The 13,018-nt window shown below is 44.5% G+C and overlaps 6 protein-coding genes across 6 annotated transcripts, besides 2 other annotated features; 1 reads left to right on the forward strand and 5 right to left on the reverse strand.

The window, feature by feature from the left end:
- The first annotated feature begins 1,764 nt into the window (after positions 1–1,764).
- Positions 1,765–2,169: a mobile genetic element.
- Positions 2,170–3,500: 1,331 nt separating this feature from the next.
- Positions 3,501–4,574, reverse strand: TSTA_109940 (uncharacterized protein; the record flags this gene model as incomplete). Its single annotated transcript, XM_002488525.1, has 2 exons — positions 3,501–4,383; positions 4,513–4,574. 2 exons carry the CDS (start codon positions 4,572–4,574, stop codon positions 3,501–3,503), a joined length of 945 nt encoding a protein of 314 aa, XP_002488570.1.
- Positions 4,575–5,659: 1,085 nt separating this feature from the next.
- Positions 5,660–6,985, reverse strand: TSTA_109950 (uncharacterized protein; the record flags this gene model as incomplete). Its single annotated transcript, XM_002488526.1, has 3 exons — positions 5,660–5,754; positions 5,878–5,900; positions 6,531–6,985. The coding sequence occupies 3 exons, from the start codon at positions 6,983–6,985 to the stop codon at positions 5,660–5,662; spliced, it is 573 nt and encodes a 190-aa protein (XP_002488571.1).
- Positions 6,530–8,950: a mobile genetic element.
- On the reverse strand, positions 7,481–7,875 carry TSTA_109960 (uncharacterized protein; the record flags this gene model as incomplete). The annotated part of the gene is made up of 2 exons (XM_002488527.1): positions 7,481–7,654; positions 7,691–7,875. Coding segments are annotated over 2 exons (359 nt in total), but the record flags the coding sequence as incomplete, so codon positions are not given.
- Positions 7,937–8,815, reverse strand: TSTA_109970 (uncharacterized protein; the record flags this gene model as incomplete). The annotated part of the gene is made up of 2 exons (XM_002488528.1): positions 7,937–8,452; positions 8,636–8,815. The coding sequence occupies 2 exons, from the start codon at positions 8,813–8,815 to the stop codon at positions 7,937–7,939; spliced, it is 696 nt and encodes a 231-aa protein (XP_002488573.1).
- A 289-nt stretch (positions 8,951–9,239) lies between the features above and the next one.
- Positions 9,240–10,388, reverse strand: TSTA_109980 (uncharacterized protein; the record flags this gene model as incomplete). Its single annotated transcript, XM_002488529.1, has 2 exons — positions 9,240–9,739; positions 9,821–10,388. The coding sequence occupies 2 exons, from the start codon at positions 10,386–10,388 to the stop codon at positions 9,240–9,242; spliced, it is 1,068 nt and encodes a 355-aa protein (XP_002488574.1).
- A 728-nt stretch (positions 10,389–11,116) lies between these two features.
- TSTA_109990 (uncharacterized protein) lies at positions 11,117–12,272 on the forward strand (the record flags this gene model as incomplete). Its single annotated transcript, XM_002488530.1, has 2 exons — positions 11,117–11,685; positions 12,128–12,272. 2 exons carry the CDS (start codon positions 11,117–11,119, stop codon positions 12,270–12,272), a joined length of 714 nt encoding a protein of 237 aa, XP_002488575.1.
- Between the last annotated feature and the right edge of the window lie 746 nt (positions 12,273–13,018).

Below are 13,018 nucleotides of genomic sequence, written 5' to 3' on the forward strand. Positions count from 1 at the left end.
TGACCGGAGTACATATAGCTGTGACAATTTTACCAGGGAGATATATAATTACGTTCAAGAGGGATCACTGGATGAAGACTAAGAACACAAGCTAGTGTATGGAATAGCAGTAGAAGGCACTGGGCAGTGTACTGTACTTAACTACATTGATTAAACCAGTTACAGTACATAAGGAATCAATATAATATTTTAATTGTGAAAATCATTACAGTACAGCGCCTTGCAAGTGTGGCTTTACATGTTTTGCAACACTTCGACTCTTTCTCGGCGCCACTGCCACTGTCTAATCCATAATAGGCTTAGACTATTAATTTGGTAATTTACAAGTAGTATTGCACATGTATATACCCATATTGGGGGTCAGGATAGCTCCCGGTATCACTGTACTGTTATGTCCTATACGTATTGCGAATTACACCAAATCTCAGTCTAAACCTAGTATAGATTAGGCTGCGGAAGTGGCGTTAAGAAAGAGTCGAAGAGTTGTTAGATAACTAGGTGTCGACAGGACGATACCTCTGACCCTAATTAAGAAAGTGCACATCGCCAAAATGCCCCTTGATACCAATCAACTACAGTGGTCAAACCTGTATAGTTTCATGTTTGTGACTCGGATTCTTCGCTTTGCCTTAGCTGAAATTCCTGTTGTTATTTCCCTTACTTCTCTGAGGCCGCATTGGAATATATAAAGACATAGAATCACCCTCAATTCTTAGAAAGAGGGAGGGGGGAATACATACAATTTTGCTTGTTAATTCTACTTCCAATACGAACACTTTCCACGTAGCAAAGCTAGGAATCATTACCGAATCTGCCCCCACGGATTAGTAATAATCCAACAAGAGTTGCAAAAATGTAAAGCCGCACCTGCAAGGCGCTGTACCTAATGACATAAAGTTGACTTATCTTTGCAATGGGGCAGAATCAAAGAGAGAGTAAGGAGGTTTCAAATAAACAGAAGCCTAGACGTACGTATACTCTGACAACCTGATAGTTTTCTTGACGTACATGGTGATCATAAGGATCCTTGTTATGGTATCTTGACAAAAACTTTTGGTACTAGATGGATAGGATTCACTATTAGTGTGGGCCAAGGCGAGTTAGTTCAGGCTTTGTGAGCAGGTGCCAGTATATAACAGTTCCATGAACTGGTAAAGTCGTCCCTTGTCCATACATCCATTGATACCACTCCTCCGACTTACCAAGGATCAGAGGGTTTTTAGACAAGCCCCTATTGTCACTAGTAATCATCAATTGACTACATATATTACTATTAACAGAATTGCCAAATTGGTCTATATGCCCACTCCACATTTTAACAACCGAAGAAGGCTTTCTCAAATCAATATTCATTTTGTGCTCTTTAATCGTAAATTCAAAGTGTAGCCCTGGCTACCTAGGTATTTATGCAGGTCGTTGCAATTCGATGACAAACTGAAGGGAGTTGGCTATAAATAAAGGGACTCTGCAAGTCCTCCCTCAGTATGGTAATGTATGCCTGGAGGTCCAAAGATTTTACTAATTAATTCTAGATCTTTTAGTCTCTTTGATCGAACAACCCCAAAAACCCCAGGAGGTACAAGTGACAATTTACAATGTGCTTTGTGTGATGGATAATGTATCATCATTAAGCACTTTGAGAAGTGTTACAGTACTGTATTACATGTACATACTAATCAGCAGTATATGATAAATTGTTTTAAGTTATAGCAGGTTGAATTTGCATCAGACAGGGAATCCTATGCTCGGATTCAGAATGCGTGGGATATCTTTGATAAATGCTACAGCGAATCAGAATCCCCTTTCTACGCTGCAGCGAATAAAGTATATTCAAGCGAACTGGAGAAAGAGCCGGCAAAAGGCTCCTAATTATATGGCATACAATCATATGAGCGGAATACTCAAGATCTTGATGATTTGATCCATTTGCTCAAGATTTGGGATTTTGAACCTCCATACGAAATCTGCACGAATACTTTAACATGGTGGTGTCAGGAGCAAAAACGTTGGCCAAGGTTGTCGCAATTTATGGCGATTGATATTCTATCGATTCCAGCGATGAGCGATGAACTAGGACGAGTTTACTCCAGCGCCCGTCGCACAATCTCATGGGAAAGGCCTCAACTATAAGCTGAGAACATCGAGAGGATAGAGTGCTTAAGAAACTGGTACAGACAGATTCGAAACCTCCTTCACTTTTTCTGTCCCACCTCTAAGACTGTTGCTTGAAGCTAGTCCCAACAAGGTTAGACTGGTATTTATGATACCATTCTATACACAATGTTTGCGCTGTCTCAAGAACTGATTGTTGATTTTTGAACGTTTTTATATTGTTGTATTGAGATGCTGTATCATAGTGAAAGATAAAATATTGACATAACTATTATTGCACTAGCTTTAATAATAGCCTTGTGAGTGAAGCAAGAGAGAGTGTGTTTCAAAACGTGAAGAGGCTTCGAATCTGTCTGTAAAAGAGTGAATTGGAGAGGGCTAATATTAGTTAAATGCTTATGTTTTATTACATTGATGTCCTTGCTGTAATTAATTGATGACAAGCCTAATCCAGCGAGGCAGAAGATAGGAAGGTCGGCCGTCACCTCAGGGCATGTATTTGGCCAACTACAATCGTACTCCCTCTCTTCGTCTAATACACCATGTTCCAAAGCTCAGTTTTTATAGACATTTTGGCGGGATGAATTGCGAGTAATCATGAAGGATAGATTTGGGGGCTATAAGATAGGGATCCTGATTGATCACCTCGTTTTACTGCTTTCGGGCATCCAGGTTATCTGACAGATCGTAGGGTTTACTCCAGGCCAATCCTGAATGGTAGTTTACAAGGATGGGAAAAGAAGAAGTGGCTAGCAAAATTGTACTGTATGTATTAAGTTCTCTGTGTTTGTCCAACACGTCAGGTTTCAAAGCTGGGTTTATATAGCATTTTTGGTGAACTGATTCGTACCGATCTCGGCACGGACATGAAATGTGATCTACTGTATCATGAGTAGTAAATCTTGGGGCTATAAATTAGAGCTTCTGACTGACTGCCTCTTCTGAATATCCAGATCATCTGAATAAATTTCGCGATATTCTAACTGTTAATGGGCCATAATGAGCTATTTTACGACTCTATTATTTCGAACAAAGACTCAATATAGAAGAAATGGAATATGTGTATCTAGAGCGAGGGAAACAGCACGAATTGGCAAAACAAGGTTGGGTAAGAATGGTGAGCATACAAAAGGTACCGTATTGACTCTATTATCTGAACTCCCGAAATCACACATGAAAGATTGAGAATGGAAGACTATTAGACCAGCAGTACTGCCCCTGCGCTGCTGCAAAAGGTCGTGAGGCTATTATTATTCACAACATGAACTGGAGCACGTGATGAAGAGAGGAGCTGAGAAAAAGAAAGGCACTGCCGCTGTTAATTTGGAAACGCAGGAATAGCTGGGTATTGCTCACAGCTAGCATCTCAATTGATATTGTTTGCAGTATTATAGAGCATCCGAGAGTTTCTTGAAGGATGATAGCTCAAGGCCAAAGTTTTGTGCTCGAAGGTTAGATCTGCGTTTACATTTTTCATGATTCCTGTCCAAAAGACGTTGATACTCGAGCGTGAAGATCGGCAAGAACTCAATATCCGGAAACTTCTTGAACTGTGGAGCGCGGCCATATACATCCTGTACTCCCTCTCTAGCAAGCCCCTCGGCGACTTTGTTTTCGCCCTGAATATAGCGCTCAATTTCGTCGACGAGTTTTCGTACAGAATTAAAGGATACGTCTTGGTCAAGATAGTAATAAACAAAATGCGGCATGCCCGGACTGACTGGATTGGAAATTGATGTGCTCTGCATCGCATTATCACTTCGGCGGGAGCATTTCTGGCGATCCTGTTCGCGCTTACGAAGTACAATATTCCAACACTCAATCTTCCCCCATTGCTCAAAATTGTCTAGTGCCAATCGCACAAGGTCAATTTGCTTTTGAGGCCACTGGCTGCGACAGTTATATTTGCTGCGCTGGTAGTGTTTGCGACAGTACCAGGTCCACAATTCACCGGGGATACATCGGGTAACTTTCTTGTTCCTCCCAAAGATATGGGACACGACTTTGCGAGTGTCTACTGGTTCAGTATTGGGAGTTTTGAGACAGGGTCCTGAGTCACTTTTCTCTAGATCCTCATATTGACACGTATATATGGTTCTGTGTCCGTTATTTCCATTCGAAATAACTTTGGCTCGAGCACTTCCTTCTATGGTACCCGGTGCAGGGGACGAGGCATGTGTTCTCTCATTATTGATATTTGGCACAACTTCATATGCGTTTTCGCTCTCATTCTCTAGATTCGCTGCTTCCATAGCAAACGGGAAGTCGTTACTGTGTTCAGAGTAATATTTAGTTGAAGGAAAAATTGATAGGGGTTGATGATATGGGACCCCGGTGTATTGAGGCTTATAAGTCAGATCATAAGCTGGATTCCGAGAATGCGGAGAGTACGGGGAGCACGTAGAATTGGACGCCAACTTGGCAATTGCCATGAGTTCATGTTGACTAGGATTTGTACTCATAATGACCTTGTGCACTAAGGGATCGAACGCTAACAGGCTGCTCTTTTTTCGTGATGGATTCGAAATCTGAAGATATTAGAGTAGCATCAGATACACACACACAATATATTAACGCCCGGCGGCCAAGCCGAAAGGACAACTATCACTAATCTACTAATACATGTCCTAATATATATGTCGTATCTCCTTGGAGCCCATACATAATCACTTTTAATATATGCCGTCTCATCTGTCAGTATCGTAGCGGATGCTCGTGGGTTAGTAATTTTGTTAGTAGCTGGCTTGAAGGCGCTTCTTCAAGTGTTCAACATCCTATCTTCGGCAGTTGAAGCGCGTCTACCGTGTCTGTCACGAGGTGGTTGATGTGAGTGAGATTGGGAAGGGTGATTGGTTTGTGTTCGTCTACATAGTTAAGTGGTGTTAAGTCGGCCTATAGCGATTGCAAACCATATTGTGGCCTGTACTACTTTAAAGTTTAGGATCCAGTTCTAATTATCTGAAGGTGATTTTCCTCCCAGAAAGAAGGATATGTTGCCTTAGTAGATGTTAGTACATTACAGCATTTCTGTCTAGTATGCTGTCCACTTTTGACATTGAAAGAGGAAGTGCTCGACAGTTTCTCTTACTTGTCCACATGCACACTGATCAGTCTGCACTACGTTAATTTAATAAAGATATCTATTTAATCTTGCCATGCCAGTCTGGAGTTGAGCCAGCACACTTGCTTCTTTCTATGATAATCGATTATACAGCTGTCGGATATGTTTGCCCAGGAGCGCCGCGTCTACTCTTTTAATATGTTTGCCCAGGTAAGCCTTTGCTGATAACGTTTTGGGATCGTGCAATATTGAGAGTCATTGATTTCATTTGGGGAACCTGTGCTTGTGGGATAGTGTCCTCTCCGGTTGCTATCCTGGCCTGCTCTTTAGCCAGGCTTAATAGCTTGTCATCCTCACTGGTTGGGACCCAGCGGATAGTGATCTGGTTTCCATTTCTTCGTAGCCTTTTAATTAACTTGTATATTTGGCAGACGTGTTCCTGACCTGACTGTTGTCGAGGGTTCCTCAATGTAAGGTGCAGCGGCTTTATTGCTCGTCAGGAGCGTGATTCTGTACTGCTTTAATGTTGGTAGCGTGCTCAATGTGTGTACCATTGCTGCTAGCTCCCCCGAGTATGGGTTCTGCTCTAGTCTTACGCCTAGTGTGAAGGAGAAGGTCTTTAGTTTCAGCTTTTTATACTAGGGTGGTTTCCTCTGGATCGCTCCACCAAATCCTATTACCTCGTTCCGTGCCGAGCTGCTTACCGCGATCTGCATTGATCTGCCCGCTATAGTGTGCGTTTCTGGGGTTTCACTAATATTGATCTGTACGCGCTCCTCCTATGGTGCTAGTATAAATAGGTTAATGGTTTCCAGCGTGTCCATTTCAATATTCTTCAGCGCATCTGCCACCTAATATAGCGGTGAGCGGTGAAATCTTCTAAATTTCCTGATCTGATTAGTACATCTGCGAAGGGGGTTGGTTTCTGGCAGGGTGTGGATGTCCGTCTATATCTTCATGGCCCGTCTCCAAAACTGGCTTTGTGTAGGGGCGATGTGAGCCTCCGCCTCGGCCACACTGGTTGCGACGGTGAGGAATGTTCCCACAATCGCTTACACTCCTACCTTTTGTCGGATTGGTCGGTTTATTCCAGGCCAATCCTGAAGAGTGTTTTACTAGGATCAAAGAAAAGAAGTGACTAGCAAGATTGTATGTATTGAGTTCTGTGTCTGTCTTTCAAGTTTTTAAAGCCGGGTCCTTTATAGACACCTTTTGGCGGGGTGATTTGTGAGCTATCAGGAGGGGTAAATATTGGGCTGAAATCTAGGTGCCCAGATATATGCCTAAAGGTGCCTTTTAGACCTGTAAGATTGAACAGTCGATCTTTCTGCCTCGTTTGAAAGCCGGATTATCTGACACCTTTTGGATGCGGTTGATTGGGCCAATGGCCTTATCCTTGAACGCGTGCATCCAGACATTAGAGGCATAGTCCACGGCTGTGGTAACAGTTGATGTGAATAGTTGTCGCGCTGTTGACGGGGATAAACCCCTGAGCCGTCTGAGCTCCATTGCTGCTTCTAGGCCCTTGGATGCGGCCCTTGCGATGTGTTCCTTATATTTAAGTCTAGTGTCTATTATTACACTAAGAATCTTGACATGGTCTTTAGGTTTGACGGCTTGTCCCTTGATGGTGAAAGGCTCCTGTTCCGACTTGTGTGCTTTGGGGGTGAAGTGTATAATAGCTGTTTTATTAGCTTCAAAGGTCGCTCTGCTCCTCCTTTCCCAGTCGAGCGCGTCAGTGATGATCACTTCAATCCCTTCCCGGTTACTCCGCGCAGTAGGCCCGGTCACCCATGCGGTAAAGTCATCCATGAAAGCAATCGCTCCGCCCTGGCTGTCGATCTGTCATTGTACGAGGTCTGCGTTGAAGAAGAGAAATAAGATTGGGGATAGAGGAGAGCCTTAAGGTAGTCCCGCCTATGGGAGGCTGTGAACTTCGGACTCCTGGCCATTAATCTGGATGGTCGCCGTTCGTGCCGAACAGAACGCGTCGATCCACCGGAGCAGCTGTTCTGGTATGCCTCGCGCTTTCATCCTCTGGAGTAGTCTTTCTTTGTAGACCCCATTGTAGGCTCCTTTGACATTGAAGCTAATCAAGCTAATAACTCGACGGCCACACCAGGCTGTGTAGATTTGGTCCTGCAGGAGCAGGAGTGCCTGTTCCGCTGATCGCTGTTTTCGAGCCCCAAAGTGGCTTGTGGGGAGCAGGCCGTATGTCTCCACTGCGTGGGAGATCCTTTCTGCAACCACGGATTCGAGTGCCTTGCCAAGTGTCGCTAGAAGTGAGATCGGTCTCTAGGCTTTTACAATCGTGTAGTCCTTCTTATTCGGCTTTTTGAGTGGTATGATCTTTGCATGTCTCCACTGACTTGGTAATGTGCCCTCTTCCAGGGACGTGGAGAATAGATTAAGGACCCTATGTTTGACCGCGGGCCAAGTCATCTTCCAAACTATTACCAGCAGGCCATCTTCTCCTGGTGCCTTTCATGATTTCACTGCGAATAGCTGTCACTCTACTTCCTCTAGGGTGATAGCAGGCATCTCTATTGGTGCTCTCTGTGGTCTAGATCCTTCATCATCAATATCATCTGGCAGCGGGGGAAAGAATTTAGCTAATAATTCTTCTGCTTGTTCCTTATGGTTGGTAGTGGTGGTTCCATCTATTCTCTTGAGCTGTGGTACCTTCCTAAACGCTATATCCTCTCTGGACTTCAGGTACTTGGCGGCCTTCTATATATTATTATTGTCTGCAAGGAATTCCTTCTAGTGCTTTTTCTTTTGTTGTTGGATAGCATCGTGATATTGCTTGGACGCACTTTTGGCCATCTCTTCCAGGTGTGTAACATCCCGTCCTGCCTGTCGCTCCAAGCGGGTGTGATTCCTCCAGTATGTGTATATATAATGGAGCTGTGTCAAGTCTGATGTCCACCATCGCTTTGCGTATAGCGATGGCTTGGCCTTAGGAGTCAAGGTGTGAACCGCTTCCAAGACCACTGACATTAGTCTGTCGGTTCTCTGTTGCAATGTGCCTTCCGCTGGAGTGCTATCTAGGTTTTGTGCGATTCTGGCGTTGATTTCCTTCCATGGTGCGTTTTTCAGTAGAAGTCGCTCCCGATGGTTTGTATCTGGTCTCGGGACATCAAACACAGTTTTAATTGCGCGGTGATCCGAGCCGTGCTCTGTCCCGTGTATTGCACACTTGACCATAGAATCTATCAGATTCTCGGAGGCGAGGACAAGGTCAATGGTGGACTCGTAGTCTCCGCCCTGTCCTCCACCCTGCTATGTCTTTGTGCCTCATTTCAGTAGACTGGTGAGAGCGAATTTATTCATAAAATTAATGATTGGATCCGCTTCCCCCTCCCTATCTAAAGACACGTCATCTCCTCCCCACAGTTGATCATGTCAATTAAAGTCTCCCACAATCATTATCTTTACCACCGTGCCTGTGTTTTGCCTTACCTTTGTGATTGCCTTGCGTAGGTGGTTGCACGTGTCGCGCAAAGCCTGGGCATCTCCATGCTCTACGTAGACTAATGCCATAAAAATTAAACGCTCGGGAAGCCGAATGACAGCTGCTGTCAGATCCGGAGATTCTATCAGCACTTGTTCCGCCTCTACATCCTTATTAACCCAGAGCATGCTTCAAATTGCCCACCGGCCTTCTCTCCATGTGGAAGGTACCATCTTCGTCCATTTGTAGTGTCCTATTGGGGTAGTTAAGAGTCGGCCTTGAACCATCCTCGCTTGGGGTTCTTGAATCGCTAATACCACTGCATCCTGAATTTCTTTGTCGTTCATCAAACTATTATGTACTGCGCCCTGTTTCCTTACATTCAGCTGGATTATTTAGAGTATTCTATTCATGTTGTACAGGATAGAGCTTCCGACAGTTTTTGCTATACAATTTATATGGGCCTCCGCATGGAACACACTTCAGGACAGTTTCATTGTAATTACTGTAGTGGTGGCCTTCCTTAGCACATTTCACACACCTCTAGGCGTTCTTGCATTGGAATGCCTTATGGCCAATCTCTTGGCAATTGTAGTATTATGCTGGTCGTAATCAATATTCAAAGACGCTAGTTACGCTGGATTCTCTCCCAGCGTGGAAGAACCCGTCAGCCAGAAGCCTCCGTGCATCAGTGCCTTTGGTTAGGTATACTACCATAGAGCTATAGGCCTTCGCACTCTCCTTACTGCTGAGCCATGCGATCTTAGCAACTGTGGTGTCATTCTCCTCGCTGAAGGCTGCTGTGGCTCCAGCTCTAATCTCATCTAGGACTGCTGCCTTCCTGACACTGTCGACTTTGATTGGGTAAAGCTTGTCACGCAGCACTCGGGCTCCTGCGCTAATCTTTGCTTCTGCAACTTTTTTAACTAGTTGATGTTCAGCTTCATCTCGGCAAGCAATTCTAATCTGGTAGGCATTCTTTGGATCCATGATCACAGCGCGGCATCTCCAGTTCATATGGTTTTCCATTGTCCGGATCTCTTTCTCAACTACTGCCCTAATTGAGCCAGCGGACGTTCTATCGCTTTTGTTATCTACTATCTTTGAGGTGTCTATCGTGCAATATAAAGTATCGGTAAAGGTTATTGGTGTTCTGTTAAATGGTGAGAAAGTCCGTATATTGCTCGGTTGACTGGTCGCAGGCGTGTGGGCCACATCCGCATAGGATAAATGGTTTGCAGAATCCAGGGTGGTAATTGAAGTGCGTAGGGATTGGATTTCATGGAGGATATCATCATAGCTGTTTTGTGAGCATGACTCGGAGCGGGATAGCAGTGTCAGAGTTTGCATCTCCTGTCGAACCTCTGCAAGGGCGGCACTAAATTCTTCTTTAACTTTCTTTAGCTCTTCCTTATGCATCTCATCTTGTCGTCTAATCTCTTTTCTGAGTTTGATAAGCTCTTTTACGAGTTTGGCTGTGTCCAGGTCCTCGCTTAGGTCCTCGCTCTCAGTTGCGGATTCATCTCCGGTTGGTGCGTCACATTGAGTTGCTGGCCTCTTCTGAGTTTTCCTCTTTTGTTGGGAGTGTGTCTTCCTCTGCTCGGTTTCTTTCTCTTGCTCTTGCTCTTGTGCATAGTCCTTAGGTGGTTTAGTGGTGCGCTTCGGTCTCAATCGCGGTGGTGAGTTTTCGTGTTCGTCCCGGTCGGGCGGTTCAGGAGTTCGCGTCGCGGCCCGTCCCACTGGGACGCCGTCTGAGGGCATTCTCGCCCAATTGATAACCACGAACTTTTCGTACAAATATACCGTTGATCTAATCAATGTACACACCGCCGAAAACCTCTAGCATCAGATACAGTGTTTCCAGAAACTGGTGTCACCGCTTTTACTCTTTGATTGATGCTGTAACCCTAACACTAACCAGGCGCTAAGCCACTTATAGATGTTAATTCGGAATAGCAATATTCCGAATTGTATCGTAAATTACGTGAAGGTATCATAACGTGATCTTGTAATATTTTACCTGACTAAGATCCACATGTCATCCTCTGAAAACTCCGCCCGCCTGGAGATAAACACCGGTCCTGATTAAAGACCACACGGCACCGGTCGATCTTAAGCCTGACGATTCGTGGCGTATGGATCTTGTGGAGTCGCTCCATTCTGCCTGTCACGGCTGCAGATCCGAGCAAACGTGAAAGTAATGTACAGAATAAGAGCCTGAAATCATGCAAAGAGAAGAAAGGGGCCAACGCTGATAACGATGTCTGGGGAGGAAAGTGTCGATTTCCTGCTCCGATCCCTTCTAGTTTTTACTGTGGCTGTGCATCATGAACACAATTGGCTAGCCTTGCAGACCCTGATAACCCTGCATCCACACCACGGTCTCTCAAGCAATACATCTCCGAAGCTGACTGCTCCAGAACGATGCTTCTCCCATCTCTTTTTGTAACTCTGACCCATTTATGAATATTTAATCACTGTTATTTACAATGGACCTTCCACCAAACGCCAATCGCCCCCCCAAACGACTCAAGAGAAGCACGACCGAACCTCTAGCAGGGTTTGCTCATGGTGATTATACTGTGGGCTGGATATGTGCTCTACCAGAGACCGAGTTGGTGGCTGCCATGGCCATGTTGGATGAAAGGCATCCAAGTCTTCCTGCAACCAATCCACACGACGCGAATTCGTACGTCCTTGGCCAGATCGGTGATCACAATGTAGTGATTGCTTGCTTGCCAGCAGCAATAACAGGGAAGGTATCTGCTGCTACTATTGCCAAGGATATGATCCACAGCTTTCCAGCTGTTAGGTTTGGCTTAATGGTTGGGATTGGCGGCGGGGCACCTTATTATGGTGCAAAGAGAAATAATGATTATGCAGGTGGTGAAGAGGAAGAGGAGGATTCTAAAGATTCCAAAAACAATCCAGAGGATATACATAACATACGACTCAGCAATGTAGTTATTAGCCTACACTTAAAATCATTAGATGCGGTTGTGCAGTATGATTTTGGGAAGTCATTGCAGGAAAAGGAATCCATCCGCAGTGGCAGCAAGTTAAATAAACCCCCAAACATTATTCTAAGCACTGTCGCTCAGCTTCAAGCATAGCACAAATTGGATGGACACAACAAAATCTCTGAGATACTATCAGAAACAGTATCAGAGTATCTAGTCCACGCTATAAACTTCCAATATCCAGGCTCCAAGAAGGACCATCTCTTTAAGTCGACCATTGTTTATGATGAGGGAAAGAAGTCGTGCAAGAGTTGTTGCGGACCCCAGAACTGTAACCTTGTACAAAGGAAAGATCGACCTAACAACTCTCCTCAATTACATTATGGGACTATTGGATCCGCGGATCAAGTGATGAAGGACGCTATTTTAAGAGATAAATGGGCACGGGAAGAGGGCATTATATGTTTTGAAATGGAGGCCGCTGGTTAGTATCACACCTCACCTATAAATTAGAAAATCTAGTAACTTATTTTCACTTAGGACTCATGGACTCATTCCCCTGTCTGGTCATCCGAGGGATCAGCCATACACCGCGGCCACAGCAGCATCATATGCAAAAGAATTTCTTCTGGCTATTTCCGGGCTCGGAGTCAAGAGAATGGATCCAATTAAGCAAAGTATGTAAGGGTTAGCTATGTTCCTTGTTTCGCTCTATCGGTTTAGTATACTCTTATGGAATCTCTTATTAACAAATATCCAAGTTGAGAAATCTATAAGAGAAATACATGATGTTGTCTAGGAGACAGGCGTTGTGGTCTAGAACCTCAGTAACAACAGCAGACATGAAAAGGTCTTTAGAAAATTACCATATGCAAAAGGTTCTAGTTTTGATGTATCAGACGCAGAACATGGGGCCAGATGCTATCCAAAAACCAGGATTGGCCTACTTCACCAGATCCAAGAGTGGGCAGAGGATCCACGATAGAAATGTATATTCTGGCTGAACGGGATGGCTGGTACTGGGAAATCAACCATTTCTCAAACAGTAGCCCAGTACTTCAAGGGAAAAGGCCAACTTGGGGCCAGCTTCTTCTTCAAACGCGGAGAGTGTGACCGTGGTACAGTAGTTTGCACCATCAGAGTACAGCGCCTTGCAGGTGCGGCTTTACATTTTTGCAACTCTTCGACTCTTCCTTAACGCCACTTCCGCACCCTAATCTATACTAGGTTTAGACTGAGATTTGGTGTAATTCGCAATACGTATAGGACATAACAGTACAGTGATACCGGGAGCTATCCTGACCCCCAATATGGGTATATACATGTGCAATACTACTTGTAAATTACCAAATTAATAGTCTAAGCCTATTATGGATTAGACAGTGGCAGTGGCGCCGAGAAAGAGTCGAAGTGTTGCAAAACATGTAAAGC

The sequence above is a fragment of the Talaromyces stipitatus genome, genomic scaffold, assembly GCF_000003125.1.
Source record: "Talaromyces stipitatus ATCC 10500 scf_1105507295491 genomic scaffold, whole genome shotgun sequence".
In the NCBI taxonomy this organism is placed as follows: domain Eukaryota; kingdom Fungi; phylum Ascomycota; class Eurotiomycetes; order Eurotiales; family Trichocomaceae; genus Talaromyces; species Talaromyces stipitatus.